The 26,394-nt window shown below is 35.0% G+C and overlaps 1 protein-coding gene across 7 annotated transcripts in view; it reads right to left on the reverse strand.

Moving 5' to 3' along the window:
- Nucleotides 1–26,394, reverse strand: part of GAS2 (growth arrest specific 2) — a 218,991-nt gene that overhangs the window by 145,757 nt on the left and 46,840 nt on the right. For all 7 annotated transcript variants that reach the window (XM_056802009.1, XM_056802008.1, XM_056802011.1 and 4 more), the window contains 2 exons: nucleotides 23,523–23,687; nucleotides 5,434–5,555 (listed from right to left, as the gene is read on the reverse strand). In XM_056802009.1, the coding sequence (XP_056657987.1) occupies nucleotides 5,434–5,555; nucleotides 23,523–23,670 (270 nt within the window). In that variant the 5' untranslated portion in view covers nucleotides 23,671–23,687. The remainder of the gene's footprint in view (nucleotides 1–5,433; nucleotides 5,556–23,522; nucleotides 23,688–26,394) is intronic.

The following is a 26,394-nucleotide window of genomic DNA, read 5'->3' on the forward strand; positions in this document are numbered from 1 at the left end:
GAAGGGAATAGGAATGTTTTACTTGGGAAACAAGACAGTGGGAAGAAAGGATACCTCTCTTCAATTATTCAATCAATTATCACATAGAAAAAGGGTTAGTCTTATTCTGCTTTAGCTTCAGAATGAAGAACTAGGAGTTGTGAAGGGATAAGAGAGAGAATTTCATATAAGCAAAATTTTCCTAATATGAGTACTCAAAGTAGAATGGGCTGTTTCTGGAGTTGGTGAGCTCTCCCACATTTTTTTCTGGTATGTTTAACAACTGGCTCTCAAAAAAAAGTGTCCAAGACACATTAGTAACATTTTCTCTATCACTTCCTTAACTCTAAAAATCAACAATATAATAAATCAAGTCCTAATTTGTAGCCTTTGCCAGTTCCCAAAGGAAAATATAACAGTTGGCTCTCCATTTGGTAAGAATCAGCTCCCTGGTTCTTCCTCTCTTTACACAAAAGTTTGATAACCATTTATTAGAGATATTACAGAAAAAATTCTCATTCATATTCATAATGGATCAGATGGCATCTGAGGTTCTAGATTGACTCTGAGGTTCTGTGATTCTACTAAATCCCATTATCAACCAGGCACTATATAATCTCAGTACTTTAAATAGTAGCTAGCATATAGTAAGCACTTAATAAATGTTTCTTGATTGAATTACTGAGCTGCTTATACATTGGTGGGAACATTTTCATGCAAAGTTGGAGTATGGTTTAGGGAATTAAGGACAAGACATTATGTAGAGAAGTTTAGGGAGAATGGGGAAGAGGAAGATTGATCTCTTGAGTAAACAAAAAAGTAAAGAGTCTTAATATTTTGTTTTATCCTAGTACTACTAGAATATAATGAAAGGAATAAAGTATTATTAAAGATTATATAGAATATTCAATGTATAGATAGAATATCTACTAACATATTTCTCTAGAATTCATTTTCACATCTTCAACGTTTTTAATCCATAGTCAACATACATAATTGTGCCTTCCACATCCTGAGCATGTCTCACTATTTTGCATATTTATATACAGCTTTGAATTTCTCACATTAATTATTTGTCAGAGGAAGTACAATTTGGCTGCCAGAATAAGGAGGTAAAATGGAAACCTCCAGATAAAAAGAATAGAAGATATTCAGTGACATGAATCACAGAGCTAGGGTCACACTTGCTGAGAGGTATGTGTGTGTGTGTGTGTGTGTGTGTGTGTGTGTGTATGTGTGTTGTAATAGGAGGAGGAAGAGAAGGGAGGAGGAGGAGAAGAAATATTGGTGGTGATAGTAGTAGTAGTAGTAGTAGTAGTAGTAGTAGTTGTAGTTGTAGTTGTTGCTCTGCTTAGCAGCCACCCCACTAGATTCCAACCCAGAGTGATAACAGCCTCCTTGGCTCCTCAAATGTAAAATTGGAATAATAATATCATAGTGGTGAGGATTAAAATAGATCAAGAGATACGACATATAAAGTACTTTACTATATACTTTATACTAAAATCCTATAGTGATACTCACTATTATTACCACAAAGAGCAAAGACTTCCATATTTATGTTTGTGCTTTTCTCTCCCTAAAAGAAATTCCTCAGAAAACTGAAAAAACCAAAAAGAATATGAAACTAACTTTATTTTCATTATACCATAAGGCACTTTCAGTCAATGTAGTAACTTAGACCTGAAAGCTCCTTGTAGGAATGAAGCAATAATGACAGAGTAAGACAATTTAATGAAGGTCATTCTACCTAAGATCTAACATATTGCCTTTAAACAAAATACTAATAGATGAAGGCTCCTGGAAGGGACCTCATCTACTTCAATAGCCTCATTTTACAGATGAGACAACTGAGATCTATAGGGATGGTGTGACTTGCCCAAGGTTACCCAGGTATTAAGTGACAAGGTCAGAATTGAAATCTAGGCACTCTATCTACAAGTTCAGAGCTTTTTCGGGAGTACCAATGTCTTTTTAGATACATCATCCAAATATTTATTAAAAAAAAAAACAAGTTTAGCTTTTTAGGGTGTGAAGACACAAAATGTTTCTGATCTAGAAAGTCACAAAAGTTTTTGTTTTACTGAAATCATGACCAACTTTTGAGAAAAGATTCCCTACTCTCATTAATTCTACTTTTTTTATTCTACTCTTTTTTTTTTCCTGTCCTTAATTAATCCTGAGATGCAACCACATCCCAGATCCTCATTCACCTCTCTTGCTTCTTTCTTACACTGAACTGCATTTTCAATCAATGGGCTCGTGTTCATCTTGGATTACTCATTCCATGTTGATGTCTCAATTCTTTTGAAAAGAGAAAAACAAAATAGGAGAGGAGTTATCTACAATGGCCAAGGGCCCGAGAGGTCTGAACACCTGAGATACTGTTCAGGAAACCACATGTCAGCCAGTGGATTTCTTTTTCTAGCACCAAGTGATCCATCCAAGGAAGCCGGGGCATCAGGGGCATCATTGTGATGGCCCAAGGAGCCTCAAGCCACTGCAGTTGTTTTGCTCCTCTGCTACATTCTCTGCACCAAAGCTCTTACATAAAGTTCCTTGGCACTGGGAACTATATTCTTTTATCAAAGGTAGGGACTAGGGAACGAATCCAGGACATTGGGAAGGACATCAGGACAGGATAAATGACTCTGTAACCATGGGAAATGACAAAGCATTTTTAGAAAATGTGTCCCTGTGACTAACCACTGTTGAACTCCATGTGGTCTAGATGGGGAATGGAAGAGGTAAAGAGACACTTGTTTTTGGTAATTTGGTCTTCTTGAGACCTTAAAACAATGGCGCATTACAGAAGATGAATGGCGATTTTATCAGGGAGCCTAGGCTTGCAAGTAAGGATAGGTGGCAGCATTTTAAGAGATGTGTGATTTACAAATCTGGGGATGGAGGCTCTCCAAACTGATTGAGGCTGGTCCTGCATGGCAGACACTCAGTCCATTCTCAAGCCACATTCAAAGAAGTTTCAACTGTGTAGGACCTGCCTCTGTGACATTATATTGGCAAAGCCTTTGGGAAGCTTTCATAATTCAACACAGAACTGCAACTGCAAGATTGCTTAAATAATTTCTGTGAAAGGGAGTCTGGGTTCTCCGGAGGCAGCCCATTCCACTGGAGGATAAATTGTTGAGGCATCTGAATAACTTGGATTTTAGGTGGGATTTCATCTATAGATTTAGTAAGACTAAGGCACCAAGAGCCTGCATCAATATGCACAAAGTGACAAAGCCAGTGTAATTGTCAGGGGAAAGACTCGAGCTCAGGTCTGCCTACCCTCAAGGCTGGCTTTATATTTCTTATGGCAAGGTATCTGTCAGACTAGACTAGACAAGCTTTAATAACAATAACTACTTAGAAACAAACTAGATTTTACACATTGAAAAATGTAACCAATGACTCCTGTGGAACATTACATAATATAACTACAAAATCTATGTGAATTCTCCCACTTCTTTTGTTTTAAATAGAATTTAAATATTTTGTCATCTTGGCTTCTCTTCTCTGTTAATGAAGAGTGGAATCAAAGAAAGAACACTGAATGTGTCTGATAAGCTGGGTTTGAATCATGCCTCTGCTACTTATTTTCTTGGGCAACTCACATGATCTTTCTGAATCTGTTTCCTTTTCTGAAAAAGGAAAGGATTAAACTAGATGGTCTCTAAGATTTTTTTAGCACTACATATACATTCCTACAAGTTTCCTTTTATAAAAAAGTCTAAAAATATAACATCACATTCCTTTTATTTTTTTATTTTGTATTTATTTTATATTTATTTTATTTTATATTATATTTATTTTATTTTTATTTATTTAGTTAATTTAAATTTATTATTTAATTCAGTTAAAATTTAAATGTATTACTGAATTTAATTTTATTTACTTCATTACATTATTTTATTTAATTTAAATATATTATTTAATTTAAACTTATTACTTAATTTAAATATTTATTTAATTTACATTTATTATTTAATTTACATTTATTATTTACTTTAATTTAATTCATTGTTTATGTTATTTATTCATTTTAAAATTTAAATTTAAAACAACTGCTTGATCACATGGTTCGATGGGGATATGATTGGGGATGTAGACTAAATGACCGATCACTCTAGTGCAATTATCAATAATAGGGAAATAGGTCTTGACCAATGATTAATGTAAAACCCAGGGGAATTGCATATGAGCTATAAGGGGGAGGAAAGGACAGGAGGGAAAAACTATGAATCCTGTAGCCATGGAAAAATATTCTAAATTAATTAATTAAATAAAAATTTTCAGTGAAAATAAATAAATTTAAAACATCATCTTTTTATATTTATTTAAATTTATATTGAATATGTTTTATAAGCATGATTGCACTAGTTTCCAAATTTTCTCATAAATTTATATGTTGAGAGGAAAGTAATAACTAGCAGTTATCTGGAGAAAAGGAAGGAGAGCTCAAAGCCAGGGGGTTTAGTAGATAGGGTGGGTGCCTGACATAATCAGGAAGACCTGAGCTTCAATCTTACTTCAGATACTACCTGTGTGGATCTGGTCAAGTCACTTGAATTCCCTCAACCTCAGTTTCCTTATCTGTAAAAGAGAGTAATGAAAGTACCTACCTAAGAGGGTGGGAGGAAGGATAAAAAAGGATGAAATATATAAAATGCATACAAATCTTAATGTGGCAAAATGAATTAATACTTTAACCAAAGTGATGCTACCAAGGACTCTGAGGCTGGTGGATCTCTTAAACTAGGGAGTTCTGAGCCACAAGGGTCTAAGCAGGCTGGATGTCTGCCCTAAGTCCAGCATCACTGTGATATATAGCAGGGAGCAAAGGACCACTAGGTTGCTTTAAGAGGGATAAAAAGATCCAGATCAGAAGCAGAGCAGGTCAAAGTTCGCATGTTCATTGGTAATAGGCTCAGGTCATATGTAGCCCCTACCTTTTTGCTCTTAGTAAGATCACACACAGTCCTAAAAATGTAGAATTTAAAATAAAAAAAAAAAAACAGAAACCCAGAATCCTTAATTTTCACTTTTTTTGTCATTGTGATATGCTAAAAAAAAGAAAGAAAGAAAGAAAAAAAGGTCAGGTAGGCAATCTTGCTGCCAAATTCTGAATCTCAGACTGATAAAAGAAGTTATTAATCAGCTCCTTTATTAACTGGCATTTCTGACTCACTCATTTACCACCCACTTCAGTCAAATCCTCCAGCCTACATTAATTAGCCTTTCCAAAGGGATTGTAAGCATAGAGTGGAATTAAAAACACACATCTCCTAATTAAGACTCAGATAACCTTCCAATAAATGCTGTGATAGCTCATTAAATGAGATCTTGATTCATCCGGGCACAACTAAAAATCTCAGAATTCTGCAGTCTCTTGTTGATCAAGGCTGACCACTAACAGTGAATAGTAAAAAAAACCATTCTGGCAGGCATTACCTTAACAGGCTTATTAGCATCAGTGTTGTCTTTGAATTTCTCTTGTACAGTTTCTGCAAGCTGACAGAGCAAGGCACCATTATCCAACTTCTCCATAAAAGTTTCTGCAGTTATCTCATTACCTACAAGGACAAAAAAAGGAAGGAAGGGAAATAAGGGCAGGAGCACAGGTTTAAAGCTGGAAAGGATGTTTGAGATCATCGTCCCCAACTAATTCATTTCATAGAGGAGGAAATGAAGAACTACAGAGGTCTCATGGCTTATTTGTCCAAAGTCTTTCAGGTAGTAAGCAGAAGAGCCAGAATGTGAATCTCTGAATTTAAACCCAGTGCTCTTCTGAGTATACCAAGCATGAATTTCAGAATGGTGAGAAATGGCTTATTTTATATGCAATTCACATAAGAGCAGCATTACTCTTTTGCATCAAAAATTATTTGATTTTTTTAAAGGATTTATGTTTCTTGTTGGAGAGCACAAATGATTCCTTAAGTAAGTAAAAGTCTGTCCTCTCACCATTGTAATTCTAATGCATTATATATTTGTTTTACATAATCTTTTATTGTTTTATTTATAATTATAATTTTATTTTATAATTATAAATATATAAATACATTTTAATAAATATTTATATTATTCTATTTTATTGTTGCTATCCTTCAAGGTATGGAAAGACAAGAGCCATTATTTGATCACAAAGGTGATAAAAACCCATCTGCTAAGTTTTTTTTTCATTTTTAATTGTCATGCAAAACACACTTCCATATTGGTCATTGTTGTAAGAGCACATTCATCCATAACCAAAACCCCAAAGTAAAACTAAAAATATACTGAAGAGAAAGATGACTCCAATAGTACTTTCTCTGAAGGTGAACAGTATTGCCCATAATAAGTCTTTCAGGACTGTCCCAGATCATTTTAGCTAAGTTTTATAGAATAGTTTCACCAGTGATGCTATAATTCAGTCATCATGACTATGCACTGTGGTCCAAAGAATAGTGTTCTAGACCATGCATGGTGGTACATGCTTTAAATCCCTGTTCATGGAGAGCAGGATGGAAACCTGGTGGATCTCTTGGATCAAGAATTCTGAATTGCCTTGGGCTAAGTCTATTGTGGATCTACACTAAGTTCATCATCAATATGGGTATCCCCTAAGAACTTAAAGCCATAAGACTCCCCAAAGAAGACTGAACTGAAATGGAGAAGAAAATGGTTCAGGTAAAAGCGTCTATACATATCAGGAATGTGGTCAAGCCTGTGAGAGGATGTCAAGTCACTAGCCTTTCAGTCTCAGTTCTTTCGTCTGTAAAATAGGGATAATTCGCAGTTTTGTGAGGCTCAAATGAAACTCTACATGGAAAGTGATTTAGAAAGTCCTTGTTGTTCAGTTGTTTTAGTCACATCCACTCTTTGTGACCCCTCTTAAGGTTTCTTGGCCAAGATACCAGAGTAGAACACCATTTCCTTCTCCTGCTTATTTTACAGATGAGGACACTGAAGCAAACAGGATTAAGTGACTCACCTTGGGTCATATAGCTAATAAGTGTCTGAAGCCATTTTTGAACTCAAGAAGATGAATTTTCCTGACTAGAGGGCTGGTACTCTAACCACTACATTGCCTAATACTTACATCTTAAAAGTACTACATAAATTTTAGTTACCACTGAATATCACATGTAGAAAGTAAGCCCCTGGGGTGTAGGACAGTACCATAGCTAGAGATGCAGGATATAAAAGCATTCTGTATTTACTTCTATCAGAAAGTTATAGAGAATCACAGAATATAAAAATCTGAGGGGATTAAGAGCCATCCAGTGCAATGAATTCTGATTAAAAGTTATCTTCTATGACCCCTTTGGCAGTTTGATAAAAGCAATACACAAAATACAAATAAAATGAATTATGGTGAAATGCAGTTATTCTTTTTAAAAAAACAAATGCCCCAGAATAAGCATCCTTGTTCTATAACATACCCCCAAAGAGATTATACAGCTTTTACTTTTAGACTTGCAGGAAAAGAAAATCTATGCAATATTTCCAAGGTAGAGCATTCCACATTTCTAATCATTAGAAAGTTTGTGTTTATGTGGAGCTTAAATCTACTTCTCCATAACTTTCATTTTTTGCTTCTGGTACTATTTTAAATGTCTTCTGTCATTTATGAACCCTCAAAATACAGTCTAATGGCAGATTCATTTTGCCTCATTTCATCTCCTAGTCACATAATGTTAATAATTACCTCCTGTTTTAGAAATAGCATCACCTCTTTTCAACCATTTTATCAAGCAATTTGCTAAATGTTACTTATTCTTTCTTCAAAATATTCTGTCTTCCTATTTCCACTAACATTCCCATGGTATAAGTCCCTCAATTCATATATGGATGAAAAGTTTCCCTTCCTTTTGTTTTTTCTTTCCTCTTACAGAATTCTGTTAAATTAATTCCCCCAAATACCATTTCCATCATGCTACCTCCTTCCTCAAAAATCATCAATGAGTCCTCATTAAACCTGGGTAAATCTATCATCTAGATCCTTCTGCCTTTCCAATCATGTCTTCCATTGCTCCTTAGCATGAACTCTCTATTTCCTATAAGTCAAGTTTCTTTTTCCTCTCTGTCTGTCTATTTCTGTATCTCTAGACTGATTTGGATTGAACACCATGCCTCTGAATATTTCCCCTTATTTGGGATGCCCTCAGAAGATTCTAGCCAAAGCTCATTTGGAACTTTACTTATTCCATGTAGTCTTTGCTTTGTTCTTCTCTTTCTAATGTGAATTTCTAAAGCACTATCTTCTCTCCACATTATTTAGCATTTACTAGTGTGGATTTTAAAACTATTCCACCCTAATAAGAACATACTTTAGAACATCTGATTTAGCTATTTCCTGATCAATAACAATAGAGATACTTGGACTAACAGAATCAGGTCTTGGGAACTCTATATTTCTCCACCCTCCTTAGTTTAACAAGACTAGGAAGGTCTGAACCAAACTCAAGGATTAAGTATCTGAGAAAAATGGCCTTCAACAGACATGTGCAGAAAAAGCAGACAGATCCCTGGGCTGTTTTAAGTCAAGCTAAGCTATGATTCATACAGATGAGATGCAGGAAAGTGATGTAAAACTGTCTATATGAGGCACGTCACTGGCTCTCTTTGCACTCTTTCCCTGAAGAGGCGACTCTGGCTGGCAGCGTGCTAGGCATTCCAACATCTTGGAGTGGTGACAGTTATTTGTCTGGGTTTGGTGGTGAGTTTGCCCTTGAGCTGATTCGGGTTTGGGCATCTTGGCTGAGCCCCTTTTGGAGTCCAGGCTGACTCCTTCCTCTTTCACACTCCAAAACCTTACTTTCTAGATCTTCTTTAGCCAGGTGGGAGAAAATCTTACTCCTTTTCCTCCTTCCTTCTCCTTAATCTCCTCCACTACCGATTAAATCACCATAAAATTTCCAGCTGACAGGTATTTTATTATTTGCGATTTTCCCTGGTGACCAAATTAAATTTAGATTTTTAAGTCACAACGCTAAAATTATCTTTATGCTAGTAACATTCAAATGATATAATAATTGTAATGTGCTTTGTGAACTTTAAGAAGCAACATAAATGTTAGTTACTACTATTACTACTTACATTATTATATACTCTATTTTTATGGTTATGCAATGGTGTCTATGTATATCTTATCTATACAACTAGAATGAAAGTTCCTTGCAAGTTTTACACTAATTTTTAACCCTCATAGTACCAAATAGAATTTTATAAACATTAGTTTTGGGGTTTGGGGCTGGACTTCTGATTTCATTGGATGTGTTTGATCAACAAGTCAAAAGCTGGGAAGACAGTTAATAATCTGTCTTTACTATAATAGCCAATTGTTGAATTCTAATACAGCTACACCAGTCCTTACTTCCCAACTCTTTATGGTTCACATATTCCAAATCCCCTCTCTTTTAAGATCTGAAGTTTTGGAATCTCATGGCAATTATATCCTGAATTACTCACAGTAGCATAACACATGCTCAGTTGCCAATGGGAAGATTTTGCCCTCCCCCTTTGCTTCCAAATCATCTTGTTACTGAAGCACAAAGAAGAATGTCTCTAGAATGAGAGAATTTTGGTTTCAATCCTACTTCTGATCTTTTATTTTACCTGTGTGATCCTGGGTAAGTCACAATCTCATGGAATTTCAATGACTCATCCATAAAATTAGGGGATTGGACTTGAGGGCTTCTGAAGTCCCACCCAGCTCTAAACTTATGACTCTTAAAGACAAACCTCAAAGATTCCCTCTTTCATTTTGGGTAGAAAGTACACAGTATAAAAAGACATGAATAGACTGATCTAGAGCTCAGATATCCTTACCTTTCCTCCTAAATCCATCCATCTTCCCAATTTCCCTTTTATTGTGCTGGGGCACCATCTTCCTTCAAGACAACAACCTTACAACCTTGGTGACATCTTCAGCTCTTCATTTTCCTTGACCTCCCATATACATATTCAATCATTTACTAAAACATTTCTGTTTTCATATACTTTCTTCTCATACAGCCACCATCCTGGTTTAGACCCTCATCATCGCTTATGTGGATTGTTGATCTGCCTCAGGTCTTTCTCCATCACAATCCATGTTCTGCATGGCTGATGTGATTTTCCTATAGCACATGCCTGACAATGTCCTTCATCTATTCGATAATCTCTTATGTTTCCCTATTAATCCTTTAATCAAAAGTTATTTTATCTTTTTTTTTAATTTTTGTATTTTGTGTACCTTTTATAAAGCACATCATTATCAATAAAGTAGGACCATTTTAAATAAATATATTAATATTCAGGGTGTGTGCATTTATTTTTACTAATATAGAAGTCCAAGATTATAAAAATTTGAAAACCAATGGCCTAAGGTAGAGAAAGATTAAGTGGCATATCTATGATTGAGTCAGAGGCAGGATTTGAACCTAGAACTTCCTAAGACCAAGACTGATCTGCTCCTCCTGATGCCCCCCTGCCTCATGTACATTATAAGCATTTATAAATATTTTTAAATAAATATATGGTCAAAAAAATTAATGGGAAAAAGATAGTTAAGTAAGGCAACAAGAATAAGTAAAATATTTTAGAAACTTCAGGACACTTCTGCTATATCATACCCAACAATATTTAGATATATGTTCTTAGAAAGCTATTTTTTAACAGATGAGAAGCGTCAATCTCCTGAAACCTTTCAGCAGTAGACGTCCTAATTTCAACAATATACTTGGTAATTAAGTTAAAGTAGAAATTCATTCAATTTGAGACTTTTGGATTGTGTAAAAATTCTAACATCTGTTTGACGTGAAACTTGGGTGGGTGGGGGGGGTGAGTGCGGGGGTTGTTGATGTTGAATTTAGGAATGGGAATCATTTTTTATACTTCATTGTCTCCACAAGATAGTTCACATTTTAGCCTCTTGTGAGTATAATGACTTTTGCAGATGGCCAGACATCGGTAGCTATGAGTTTTCACCAGAGGTAGCTTAAGTCGGAATTGTCATTATTTCAGAAATATATATATAGCACAACTGGAGCCAGGAATAAAAGTAATAGCTTCAAGATACAAAAAAAAAAGTCAACCTACAAATTTTATGCCTTATTCTCCAGATTGGCCTATACTTTCTCATAATGTTAAGGAAAATGTTTTCCAATTTGTTTTCCTGATTCTTGCCAACACTATGTGTGTATGTGTACATATGGACACACACACACACACACACACACACATCCCTTTAAAATTTTTTTGGCAGAGTGGTCATTTTAATCAATTTGGTGTCAGTTTCCAAAGACAGTAATAACTTCTCACTGTAAGGATTTCTATTGTTAGCCAGAAAAAATAACTTGCCAAATTTATCAACAATGCAAAAGTGTTCATATAATTTGCTATTCAACTGTGTTGCTCAAGCATTTTAAAGATTCCAATGATAAAAAAAGATGAATATAATACATAGATTTTACGCAGGAAGGTCTTATACATGCAAAAAAAATCATTCCTTCCTTGTTAAAATTATTCTAATTAAAACCAACATCCGTTTAAAATTTACTCCAAAAATGTAATTAATACTTTTTTATATTATACTAAAGCATTTTTCTTCATCCTGATTTTTTATGAATGCTTGAAGAATGGATTTACATTCAACATCTGTCTCTAATGAAAAATATATTAGGTGTCAGCTTTCAATTCTGCATATTTTACAGCTCTAAAAGGTAGGATTCCTTTGTTAAAACAGACACTGACATTTTACAGTTAACATATACTGACTTAAATGAAGGAAATATGTAGGGGCTAAGAAAAAATCATGCATACTATATATGTACATATATTTAATAGCTGTACTATGTACATTAATATCTGCATAAACACATATCAAGGGCAGTGCTGATGCTCATGGAGTAAAATCCTATATGATGAGAAAGATTTTCAATCCTGTCATTACTGTTTGATTGGGGTGGTAACCAGACATGAAATCAAACTTTGAGAGCCCAGACCTCCAGCAGATAACAACATTTGTATTATCTAGAAGATGAATTGGTTGGTTGATTGTTTTATTAAAGCCACTATCTCCAACCCCTGTTCTAAGGATAAAAGGCTTTGATTTTCAGATTACTCTTTAATCTATCTTCAGCATCTTGTTTATAAAATGGAAACAAAGATTCAGACAAATTTGATCCAGTGTTGTTGCTGGAGACCCCTCCCACACACACCAAATTGTCAGAACACACAGATGTGAAATCAATGAGCTCCTCAATTCATATATGTGTGTGTATGTATAAGTGTGTATACATATGGAGAGAGAGAAAAGTGGATTAGACAGACAGACAGACAGAGACAGAGAGAGGAGGGAGAGAGACAGAGAGACAGAGAGAGAGAGTGGGAGGGAGAGAGAGAGACAGAGAGAGAGAGACAGAGAGATGGAGTGAGAGAAGGATGGAGAGATGGAGTGAGGCAGGGATGGAGAGAGGGAAAGAGAGAGAGAGAGAGAGAAAGAGAGAGGCATATATACAGAGAGAGAAAGATATATATAGATATATATACAGAGAGAGAGAGAGAGAGAGAGAGAGAGAGAGAGAGAGAGAGAGAGAGAGAAGTATATACAGAGAGAGCTTTATAGGTATATATAAGTGAATTGACGCATGTATAGCTATGTATAGTTTTATATATATATACATAGAGAGGAGTATATACAAGTAAATATATATATTTGTATTATAAGTATACATAGCCATATAGGTGTGTTTATGTATATGTATATATATATATAGCATGTATATAGGAGTGTATATATGCATATTGTGGATATAAACATATATATACGTTGATTAAATATATATATATATGTATATATATATTTAGGTGAGAAGCTAGTGATAAATCAGGTACTGACTATCTGTGTGACTCTACACAAGTCATTTAACCTCTGTGTATCTCAGTTTTCTCAACTGTAAAATGGGGGTAAAAATAGCACCTATGTTACAGAATTATTCTGAGGATCAAATGAGATTTGTAAAGCATCTGGTACAGATTAGGCGTTTAAAATATTTATTTGAGCCTTTCTGTCCTACATGCAAATCATATGGGCATATGAAACATTACCATATAACATGTTTGAGAAAGTAATCTTCTATTTTATTTAATTTAATAAGCATTTGTCAAACTACTATTTTTGAAGCATTAAGGATACTTAAGCCCTATGCTGAAAAAGTCAACATTTGACTGACTGGGTCAAGGACACATACAATGACATGTAGAAAAGTCAACACAATATGTTTTTAGAATAAAAGCTAAATGGCTCAATGGATAGAGAGTTGGGCTTGGAGATGGGAGGTCCTGGGTTCACATCTGGCCTCGGACACTTTCCAGCTTTGTGAACCTAAGCAAGTCACTTAAACCCCACTGTCTACCCCTTATTGCTCTTCTGCCTAGGAACCAATACAGTATTGATCCTAAGATGGAAGATGGAAGGTAAAGGGTTTTTTAAATAAATAAATGCAAAATAATTTCAGGGATTGGGGATAAGTTAAGGAGGGGATATTGAGAAGACTTTCTATAAGTTTTGAGTTCAAAAGAAGCTAGCCATATCAAGCAGCAGCAGCGTAGGTGAGGAGAGAGTATTCTAGGCTTTGGACATAGTCTATATAAAGACATAAAAATGGCCAATAGAAAACTGAATATTTGACTGAACTAGGAAGCAAGGAGAGAATATATTCTATAATGAGCCTGGAAAGTAATCTGGAACCAATTTTTAAAGACAGCTTGGTGGTACAGTGGATAGGGAAATTAGACTGGCAATTAGTAAGATGACTTTAAATTCTGGATTAGATATTTATTAGCTGTGTGAATCTTGTACAAGTTGTTTAATCTTGATTTGTCTCAGTTTCCTCAAGTGTTAAAGGGAAATAATAATAGTATCTACCTCCTCTGAATTATTGTAAAAATCAAATGAGATAGTATTTGTAAGGGGCTTAGCATAAGGGCTGACATTATTGTTCAGTCATATCCAACTCTTTTTGACTCTGTTTAGGATTTTCTTGGCAAAGATGCTAGAGTAGTTTTCAACTTATTTTCCAGCTCATTTTATAGATGAGGAAATTAAGGCAAACAGTGGTTAAATGATTTGCCCAGGCTCACATAGCTAGCAAGTATCTGAGGCCAGATTCAAATTCAGAAAGAGGAGTCTTGCTGATTTCAGGACAAGCTTTCTAAGCATTATGGTATCACGTAGCTGTCCTATAATAAGGATTAAATAAATACTAGCTACTACTAATATTATCATTATTATTTTTATTTGAGATAGAAAATAAGACTGTCCCCCATTTCACATTAGTACATAGGTCAGAGACATTGATTCCGCAACCCAAATTACATGTTCTCAGTGAGATTCTTTCTAGTGTCCTTCCTTGCCAGAGTAAGAAATTAACTATTTATTGAATGAATTTAATACACTCACAGATTTAAGGCTGGAAGTAATCTTAGAGGATATCTAGTCCTTCATTTCCAGAGGGGGAAAATGAGGCAAAAAGAAAAGAACCGATTTGCCAGAAGTCTCACAGAGAGTGAATACCTGAAGAAGTCCAGTTCCCCATCTCCTATGCTATGCTTTTCCTCTTCTTCATAGAAGAAGGTTAGGAAAGGATTGAAGAATAGAGTGGGAGGTGAGGATGCGTGTTGAAATAGAGTTTATACTGAGTATTTGAAAATGGTAGCCAGGCATATTTTGGCATTGAGGAATGAGATTGTTACTTCAGGTAAGAGGGGAAGGCTGTGAAAGAAGCTCTTTCAGTGGTGTTTCTGAGTTTCTCTCCCAAAGGGGAAAAGAACAAAATCTGGCTCAATTGCTCATCTGGACTCATATTCTTACAGAATCTGAGTAGTACCAGGGTGAAATTTTAAGAGTGGGGAATTAGGGGACTATTCACAAGCCCCAGGAATACTAAATATCTCTTTCTGTTGATATGACCAGCAATTCAATTCTACCTGTGATTCACAGATTTCAGCTCAGTGTGTCTATTGAGAATAAAGAATAAAGACTTTGTTGGTAAAGGTCTGATGTTAGATAATCGGTAATTGATCTGGGGAAGGTTATCTCAACTCATGAACATTATCTGGATTCTTTAAACTTTTGAAACCACACAAGATGACATTTTTCCTAAGGAAATTTAATTGACTACATGAAAAACATGAGAAGTTTGGAGCCTAAGTAGCTGGGAAAGGGCAGTTAATACCTTGATGTTATGGAGAAGGAAGAAATAAAACTTTGAAAATTTTTCCAGGTGCCTGTTATATTGGACCATATCAACAAAAGGAGACATTTAGCATTTTAAAGTTAAAAATAAAATTCCTTAGTACAATCTAAATTCCTGCTTTGTTGGGGACAGGTTACTGGACAGGGAGGGAAGAATCCTCTATGAACGCAGATGAATGACTGGTTTGAAGCTCATTATTCTGGATAGTTAGAAGATAATTGGAGGCTATTATTTTCCTAGGGTTTCCCAGCTAAGGTCTCATAATCAGGTGCTGAAAATTTGCCTACTGAAGACATGGAAGAGAGACAGGGAAAAGGATTGTCATATATCAGTTTATTTTTATTTGGATAATATAACTTTTCCAATATTTATAGTATGATATATTATTTCCTGTGCTTTTTTTCCTTTTCTTTGTGTGTGTCTTAGAACTTAATCCTTTCACAAAATTGGGACACTACTGCATTGCTGGTGGAACTGTGGACTGATCCAACCATTTTGGAGGGCAATTTGGAATTATGCCCAAAGGGCTATAAAAGAATGCATATCCTTTGATCCAGTAATTCAACTACTTGCTTTGTATCCCAAAGAAATAAAAAAAATGGCAAAAGTTCTGTTTGTACAAAAATATTTATAGCTGTTTTTTTGTGGTGGCAAAAAAAATGGAAACTAAAAGGATGTCCCTCAGTTGGGGAATGGCAGAACAAATTGTGGTATATGATGGTGATGGGATATTATTGTGCTATGAGAAATGATAAGCAGGATGATTTCAGAACAACCTGGAAAGACCTATAAGAACTGATGCAGAGTGAAATAAGCAGAACCAGGAGAACATTATACACGGGAACTACAATGTTGTGTAATGATCAAATGTGACAGACTTTGCAACTAACAGCAATAAAATTATTCAGACCCATTCTGAGGGACTTATGAAAAAGAATTTTATCCACTCCAGAGAAAAGAATGGTTGGAGTAGAAATACAGATGAAAACCCGTTTATATGATTTATCACTTGTTTCATTTAGGTATATGCTTTGGGGTTTGGGTTCTATAAGTTCATTCGTTTACAAAAATGAATAATATAGAAATATGTTGTACTCATTGCTTGTCAACAATATGATTTTTATGATTCTGTTGAACAATAATGAGTATTGGACAACTGACAGGACAACACTGCACTTACTACAGCTATACTCAAGAATTAAAGTACAACAGTAAAGTTTTTAATATAATACTTTATGTCTCTCAAGGTATAACAGAAAACAAAGATATGCATGCTCAAATATTATAATATCCCAGTGGATCTATGATCTTATCAATACATTTGCTTTCTCCAAAAAATTTAAATGGCAGACTAACTATGTTTGCTCTGCCCTATCCTCCGAGAATCCCCCTCATGTCCTCCCATACATTCTCCCAACAAAGGGGCCTTCCTTTATTTCTCTTGGTAATATGAGAATGCCAATGGAGCATGGAGGCTCTCCATCATTCATTCTTTATTCTTGCCATATGACCAGACTACCTTCTTTTGTCTCATATGTTTTTTCTTTTATATTCATGTATAGAGTCACATATGAACTATGAGAACAACACTTCTATGACTCTTTTGCTTTCACTTCCAGAACTTTATGTAAAATTTTAATATAAAACCATTATAAAATATCTGTCTGCAATGAGATTGATGGAAAAGGGGACCATATAAGCCATATCAGCATCTTAATAGCCATTTGTCTCTCTTTATTAGAAAGCAAACTCCTTTCTTGTAAGGACTAAATTCCATCTATAAAATCCTTAGTTAAACACTGTGAACATATGAGTCACTGGCAAATATTCGGGGAAAATGATTTACTATCTGATCTTACCATGAACTACACTCAGAATGCTACACTTTTAAAGAAAAAGGCTCAGGTTAAAAGGGTGAGCCAATCAAATGAGATTGCATTCGTTGCTACTAAATCTGAAAACCTACCCATGATTTTAAAAAATTAACTGCCTACATGCAGCATAAAGTAAGGTTGTCTAGATCAATGACACCAAAGATATGACCTTGTGTGTGGACCAGATCTAAAATAGTGTTCCTATCTGATTTTAATTTGTTGATGTATTAATAAAAAGGAAATAGATAAATATTGTGGTTTCCTAAATCAATATGTAACCCCCAGGGATCCTTATGTCTGATTTAGGGGCCAATGTTTCTGTTTAAGTTTGCAACCACTACTCTAGGTGAAAGATTGTGTAGAAACTGATTTGGGCAAGAAACAATGGTGTGGTCTAACTACAAGGGGAAAAAAGTTAACATTATTAGAAGCACAGAGTCTAAAGGAGGGAGATGACAGATTCCCCACTATTCTTTCTGTTGTCGGGTCACATCTAGAGTCAAATGGATCTGTTCTTTCATCAATTAAGAATTTCCACTAATGTTTGTCTACATGACTATTGTCCATATTAGCTCAAAAGTGTCACCATCAAGAGTCTATCCAATGTGCTGAAAGCTTTCCTGACATCACAAGACCAACTAGAGGGCTCTATGGTTCCACAGATATTATTTCTTACTCTTGCCACTTGATCAACTTGTTCTATCATTCTCTTTTATTTTATAGTCTTTGTTTCACATTCTTTGGAGTTCCACATTGGTTACATTATAGCTACAATGAAACTTTTTTTTATTTCCCTCTGTGTGTATTCATCATAGTTTTTAAAAAGTAGAGGAGTTCCATATCTAGCAAGTATATAACCACATCTGTAAAATTTTAGCATCAAAAGATAGGCTTTTCTTTATATGGAAAGTTTTCTGTCAACAAATGAGCTTTGCAAATTCTTAACATGTAGACTTTTGTGTTCAACTGTAGGCTGACAAGCTAGACCACATCCAGGAAATAATGAAAAAGATGGTGCAGATGACCATAGGGCACAAAGGATTGGTTGAAGGAAGAACTGGGCATCTTTGACCTCAAGAAGAAAAGACTTAGATGAGGAGAGAAGAGAGACAGGAAGGGCTATCATTTTCTGCTTGGCCCTGGAGGACAAAATGAAGAAACAAGTAAGATTTAAAGAGAGAGAGAATTTGGCTTTATATAAAGGTTCAACTTCTTTAAGATTTAGAATTCTCCAAAATTGGAGCTAGTTGCCTCAAGCATAAAGGGTTCTTCATGACTTGATCTTAAATAGAGGCAAGATAAACCCTCATCAGGTCTATCACAGAAGGCATTCCTGTCTGGATATGAGTTGAACTGGATCGTCTCTATGGTCCCTTCCAACTCTGAGTTCCTGCAGTATTTTCCAGGATTTCTGTTTCCCTTAAACAGTTAATTTATCCAGATGGTATTTTACTACCTAGACATGCAATATTTCAGTCTGTCTAGGTAACAACTAGCTTAATAAATGTTCATTGGACAATTGAATGAAAAACAGAAATGGGTATTTGTTATTGCCCCCCTTTTAATTCTGGGCACAGGAATCAGTTATTACTCACTTTTATTGATTTGACATACTAGTCATGTAACCATTTGAAATTGTGCCATTATATGTGTGTGTGTATGTGTATGCCACATGTACCATAGATGTGAACAATAAGATATTACAATGGCCCAGTAAAACCTAATTTCTCCTCTCTCCAAGGATTTCTTACTAGCCAAATCACTGGGATAAGAAATGAACATTTGAAAAACCCAAACTCCTAAACTGCTATTTTACAAGTGGGATCAGAAGTGTCTGGTTTGAGAATTATACATTCAATATTTTCTTTAAAAGCCATAAAATGAAAAGAAAAATGGGGTTGGGAAGATAGTTTGCTTAAGTTAACTTGCACTCTAAAACAAACAGAAAGCTTTTCCATATGCAGAGAACCATCGTATTAGGACTTAAGCTATTTCTATAATAGCAAAACATCTTTAAGCTTTTTATAGTAATTTCTATATTTCTACCTCTCCCATCCCTCTACACGTTTGCCTTCCCTTCAATGAAAGTTACAGAATCTCCTAAAATGAAAATATCTGCTATAAAAGCATCCAAGGTATCTCTAATTTTCCCTCATGGTGAAAAGCAGGATATCTTATATATTTAGGAAGGAACTTCTCTAATCAAAAATTGAAAACATTCTTTTAACATGATGCAAATATTAGATGCTATGAACATGCCACGAGATGTTCCTCTGAAACACAACTGATGCTAAACTCCTCTGTCACTTAAAGAAATCTTTTCCACCATATCAGTCATATGGATTTCTCTCCTTTTTCCATTATGCCACAATAAAATATCCTATTCTCTTCCTGGAATCCTTTGCATCCTTAAATTATACCAAGTTTCCCCAACCTCAATAAAGAAATCTACTTGGAATTTATAGCCTAACTACTTCAGATGAACTCAAATCAACCTTGAGCTGCTTCTGCTCTGTCTCTCTAGGTTCTCAGAGGATCACATTCCTAAGAGAGCTGAAGAAGCCATCAATCACACCTATCATGAGCTACTAGAAGCAAGGCTCCCTGAATGTCCCAATTATGTAAAATTGATGGACAAGCATGGGGGAAAGAAATCATTTTTACAGCATCCCAAAAGGAAAGCTATTCATTGCACAGATCTATTCCTCAGCCTCTAAAGACTTTATTTCCATTTTTAAGGCACAGCCTCATGTAATGGATGGAGGATCAGCCTAGGAGTCAGAAATACTTGAGCTCTGGCCTTGTCTCTGATACATAATGTGAGACCTGAGCAAGTGACTTAACTTTCCAGTGCTCTAGGCAATTCTTTAGAACCATGTCATCAAGAAGTTACCAATCTCCATTGAGGGAGGGGATCCATCTAGTCAAGAGAGTCTCTATGTGAGAAATACTTTGGAAATTAAAGATATGAATTCCACTTCTTTTTTCCCACAGAAATTTTCTGGTGTGGCCAACACCACAAATATAATTTTTAAACACAACTCTTTATTCATTTAATCATTTGATTTTTAAGTTGAGTAACATCATTGCTCACAGAACATTGAGCATATGGATCAGGTAACCAAACTCCTCCATTTGATAAATTTGAGAAAATTGAGGATTAGTGGAAGTGCCAGTTAATAACAGATCTAGGACTCTTGCCCCTTAGAGTAATATTCTGTACTATGCTGCTTTGTGATTACTTGAGTATGTTATCCAGATGTTAGAATTTTTCTGCTCATAAGAAAGAGATTGCTTTGAAAATGCCAACACTTGGCCAACAAAATTTCATAATTATAATTAATAATAATAAAGTTAGATTGCTTTTACATTGCACTCTAAGATTTTTAGAGTACTTTACATGAATTATCTCATTTGAACTTTAAAACAACCCAGTAAAGAGAATGCTTTAATAATCCTTATTTTAGAGATGAGGAAACCAAAGTTCAGAGTAGTCAAAGGATTTGTCTATAATATTGACACCAGTAAGTGTCTGAGGCAGCATTTGAACCACGTCTTCTTGACTACAAGTCTAGCACTTAGTCTACTACCTCACTGACATGCTCTTTAAGGAAGCCTATAAAGACTACAGGTGATAGGTTTTATGAATAAACTAAATAATCTAGCCCAGCAGTAACTGTAGGGAGGATTATTCTTGTGGGCAGCACGTTTACTTAACTAGATAAGGGAAGGAAATGATAGGATTTTGGCAGCAGCTTCACGGGTGCATAAAAGATCACACCTGTGCAAAGGTACTAATAAGCTGTTGGCATGAATGCTTGAATAAAGAAATTATAAAGGACCTATTACAAAAATAAAAAGAAGAAAAAACCCTGTTTGGATTCAATTAGATGGGTGAAACTAGAAGGTGAAGGCTTTTCAAAGCTCCCAAAATTATATGAACCTTGCAAGACAAATTTTGAAATTCATGACATTAATTTTAGTGGAAATGATGTCAAATTTGGAGTCATATGGTCTGGGTTCTAATCCTGGGAGTGTCAATTGCTACCTTTGTGAATTTGAGCAAACCCTTTGTCCTCTCTAGGCCACTTTTTTCACGTATAAAATGAGAGAGTAAGGTCTCTCCATCCCTGAGTAAGGTCTCTCCATCCCTAAACAATGACCATTACAAAAAGGAAAGAAAAAAATTCAAAAAGAGGAGAAGGGAAATTTGGGCTATACCAAGAACACATAAATTTTCTAAATGTGTAATGTCTCCTTTTAGCAAAAAAATCTTTTAAAAATTTATTAATAAACTTGGTAAAAAGGAGCCTTCTCCAGTTCCTAAATCAGTTTTAATATTTGGAAAAAGCGTTCAGTAGGAATAGTGTTACAATAGGATCCTGAGGGTCATAGATTTAAAGTCCAAAAGGGCTTATGAGGTTATCTAGTCCAACCCTCTCATTTTACAAGTTAGGAAACTGAGTCCCAGGAAAGGAAGATTTGGCTAAGCAACAAGAGACAGAACCAGAATTTGAATCCAGGTCCTATGATTGCAACTTCTATAGTTTTTCAACTGCACTATAGTATATTGCTAGGGTGTGTGCAAAGCTCTTCACATACACAGATGTTTTATATTCATAACAATCCTATGAGATAGGTATGGGATAGTTATTGAATCTTTTATTTCACTGGTCCAAGAAGTTTCCAATAAGGAACTGTCTCTACCAAAATATGTTGCAGTTTACAGCCCTAGAAAACTGACTAGATCACTGGGTGATGAAACGATGAAACAAAGGATCACACAATCAGTAGGTTGGGACACAGCCCAAGTCTTCCCTGCTTGGATGTCAGCTTTCTACTTACTTTGACATCCTGCCTCTCTGTGTGCTATGTACAACGGACATTATTATCTTTGTTTTCACAGATAAGGAAACCGAAGGTCAGAATCATTGGCTTCTCCACAATCAAGCAGCTAGTAAATATTATAGGTGACATTTGAGCCTTGATCTACTTGCCAGGAAGTGCAGCACTATCATCTCACTAATTGGTCCCTCAAAATACATTGATGGAAAAAGTTTGCTGATTAATTCTGTTTAGTTCTTCTTAACACATTTTTCTTAAGTTTTAATGAATCTAAGTTTTAAAAGTTCTATTTCTTGTCATTCTGGAAAAGAACATAGTGAATAGAGTGCAAGATCTGGAGTCAAAAAAGATTCAGATCCTGCTTTGGACACATCACTATGTGACCTAGAGGAATCACTTCTTTCTTAACCTCAGGGTTTTTTAATCTATAAAATATAGATAATAGTAATAGATGGCATATATATAGCCCTTTAGCACTTGCAGAATTTGTAAAATAGTTTATTTATTTTTACAGATTTTATTTAATTTATATTCTTTGCTTATACTCACAACAACCTGGGAGGTAGGTGCTATTATCATCCCCATTTTATGAAGCGAGCAGAACAAGGAGATAGTGATGATCAAGTGTGAAATACTTAGCTCCTCTGATTCAAATAATGATCTAAAATAATTCCAAAGGATCATTGTACCCAGAAAAAGAACTGGTGAATTTGGAGTACAAATTGAAGTATAGCTTGTTTTCACTTTATTAAAAGAATTTTTCTTTTAAAAATTGCTCTCCCAATTTATAATAACCACAATTATAAAGTAATTGAGCTTTATTTAAAGTAAAAATAAATAAATGAAATAAGAAAAAATATCATCTCCATTTAAAAGATAAGGAATTGAGGCAGAGGTTAACTGACTTGCCCTGGGATATACATTTAGTAAATATATGATTCTGAATTCAAACTTAGGTCTTCCTGTTTAGGAACAAATAAGATGATATATATCAAGTGCTTTGAAAACCTTAAAGCACTACTGAAACATCAGTTATTATTATTAAATACAACTATCCTTTGCAAGGATATAATACACCTTATGATTTACAAAGCCATATACCCAAATAATACATTTGTGAATTTTCCTATCCTCATTTTGAAAATTGGGAAGTGGCCTTGCTAAGATTCCCAAACTATAAAGAACTCAAAAATCATGTTTTTTCTCTTCATCACAAATCCTAAAATTCTCATAAAGTTTGTAATTAAATAATGTCAAAATTACCAATCAAACAAACATTTTTTTTCTTGGGATCTGGAAGTAGAAGGGGAAGGGGAAAGGGAGGAGGAGGAAATATGGAGGAAGATCAATCAAGTATAAAGCAAACAATACATTTCCTTGAAATTTTCCACTTTATAACCCCATGAATTATGAAGAAAGAGCCTGTGGGAGACCTTGGGAAAGTCATTGAAATTTTCCACAAGCTTCAAATTGCACTGGACCAAAATTGAAATAAGATCAGCTTATCTTCCCAGGGTTCTATCACATGCTCATATGAAAGGAGCTGTAGATATAAAAATCTACTTTCTGCTCACCAAATCAGATCTTAAAACCTTACCTAATAGGTTTGTCAACCACAAGGCAAGATCTTCTTTCATCGGCAACAAATTAGCTTCATGTCTGCTGGCCAGCCACTGACTGTACTGATGCATATCTGAGAGTCCTGGGCCACTGCGTACCTTTGGGCTCAGGGCTGTACACATCATTTATCTGGTTGTAATACCTGTTTGAGAAATAAAAGAGTTGGAGCTGATTATAGAAAGTCTTCCATTTGATTTCTGATGAATAGAGATGGTGACAAGCTAAGGCTCCTGACACAATCATTGACCTTGTTCATGGATACTGTGATGACAGAGGGTCTGATTAATCATTAAGCCACATGTTGTGCCACTTTCCTTTTTATCTGAGTTTGCTTCCATTCACACTCACTCAACCTATTGACTGGATTGGTAGGAAACAGCCTAAACCAAAGGTCAAATGCAAAAATCAAACTAAGTCCCAAGTTGGGATTAAAATCATACATTTAGTTGAATTTAAAATACTTGAGAAGCACACTTTCCTTTTCTCAGTATAGAGGTGGCACATAGTGGGTTCAGAATGTCATATACTTTGTAAAACCTGATAATCTTGGTTGCCAGTTTTGCTTATTAGTTTTCTTTCTCCCAAAGGAGAGTTCAATCACAGGGGCCAAAAGATTTGATATTTTCAAAAGTCAATATTTGTGCTTGCAAAGCTAAGCAGTTAATATTTTGCTAAATAAAACATAGCACAACTCTGTTACATATACATATACATCTGCAATTTAATCAATAAATTCCAATTTTCCCTTAGGACAAAAACTGAAAACAGACCACTATTGTGAAAATCAATAACTTTTTCACACAATATGTTTATACTCTATATCATAAAATTCATGATGCAGAAATCCTTAATTCTCTGTTAAATATTTTTTCTTGTAGAAGCCTTTTTACAACAATCAGTACATGCTAAAGAGATTTTAATTGACTATAGTTAATGATGACCATTAACCATATTCAAAAACATTATACTATGGCTTTGACGACAGGAGATTTTTAGGAGATTTCACTACCCTCTTTCTTTACGGCTATCTAGGTTCTTTATTATGTACTTTTAGTGGAGGAGATGGAATTGTAAGGAAAGGAGCAATTTTTTTTTAAAAAAAGGTATAGACAACAGTGGAAAAGGATATGTAAGAAATGATTTTTAACTGTAACAATAATCCTTTTAAAAAGAGATAAAAGTTAAGACTCCTGAGAAGTTATAGTTTCTGTAACTATGTAAATCGCAAGCAAATGTGCTTTCAGTTCTGATTAATTTAATGTAGCTGTTGATTTTCTGGGAAAAAATGCCACTGTTGACAACTAATAGAATAGACTAGTCCACCAAAAAAGAAATGGATATGCCATCCTACAGAATTCATCAACACCTTGTACCTATCAAACAAAGGCAAATTCCACTATCATCTGTCCCTTGGGAATAAGTTTGTTCGACTCAAATGATTAAGTTTCTATTTGACTTTAAACAGTGTATTTATATATGCATTTGACATGGGAAATGAGGCTACAGAATTAATTATCGTGCAGCCAAAGCTTTAAACTCAGCAAGTTCACTAATTGTTCTAATTAGGACTATAGAACTCTATTCTTTGGTCATCGGTGCTTAAATAGCAGGCTCACGTGGACTGCTGAGCGAGGCAGCAAAAACAGAGGTGTTCACGGCAGACAAGATGACAAAACCATTTATCATATTTAGTATACTATGGAATTGTCACATCTTTGTCAATTTATTGAGAATTGTTTTAAGAATAGCTTAATGAAACAATGAAAATGCTCATTCGAATCACCAATGCTGTTGGAGTGAAGTCCATTTTTTTGCAGTTAATCTGAAATCCAAATCCAGACAGCCACATTTCCCTCATTCACTTTGCTTACTTACTTAAATCCTGTACCTTTGACAATTTGCTCTTAAAAATATTGAAATATGTACGTCTAGTCTTTCCAATGACTATAAAAGCACTCTTTCCCAAATATTTAATTTTTACATTAGAATTGGCTTTGAGGAAGAGAAGGCAATGTTTGTTGGGTCTCCTGAGGGGAAAAAGACAAACAATAGAGGCATAGTCTTATCAGCTGTTGGTTTATATTTTATGTATTCTTTGGAAATGGTCCTTATAATGATAGTAACATAGAAACCTCTATCTCCTTACCAAGAAGAAAAGCGGGGATGGAGGTAGGAAGAGGGGGAGAAACTAAAAAAGAACTAAAGCTCAAGTTTGGAATTTTCCTTGATGGTGATAAATCCCCTTAAAGTTTTCATACCTTTTGGCTGCCAAGGTCACAGAGCTACTGAAATGTTTTGTAATCTGTCTGGCCATATGTTACCAAGTTGTCAGAAAAGGGAGCCGAGTTTCTCGATGTTTATAGCCTCTACAGCTCATAATGACATTATTCCTATAAAGTACTACAGTCTCTCCTTAAAGTTGGTGATTAAATACTGGAAACCTAAAACACTTGTCCCATTGCTTTTCATAAAATAATACTCATCCAAAAGGCAACACTTCCTTGGGTGGGGGGAAAACCCAACGTCCAAATGGTTGCTTCTACTTCCTATAGGCTAACTTTCCCAAGAAAACATTCAAGCAATAATACATTTAGCACATGATTCAGACATTTATATAACTAATTGAAAGCTTTAAAAGGTTACCTCTAAAATGTCTTTCTCCTCAAGAAACAAGCTCTCCCACTACTTTCCTGAAAGTGAGATGCAATGGTTCAGTAACTTTACCTTCGCCCTATTATGGATGCCCCAACTTGCATTTATGCAGCACCGTCCCATTTCGCACTCTAAAAGCAAGAAGACAGCTTTGATTCTTAGGTTCATTGTCTAGCTGAGAATTCAGCCTAGGATAG

The sequence above is a fragment of the Monodelphis domestica genome, chromosome 6 (genome assembly GCF_027887165.1).
Source record: "Monodelphis domestica isolate mMonDom1 chromosome 6, mMonDom1.pri, whole genome shotgun sequence".
NCBI lineage: Eukaryota > Metazoa > Chordata > Mammalia > Didelphimorphia > Didelphidae > Monodelphis > Monodelphis domestica.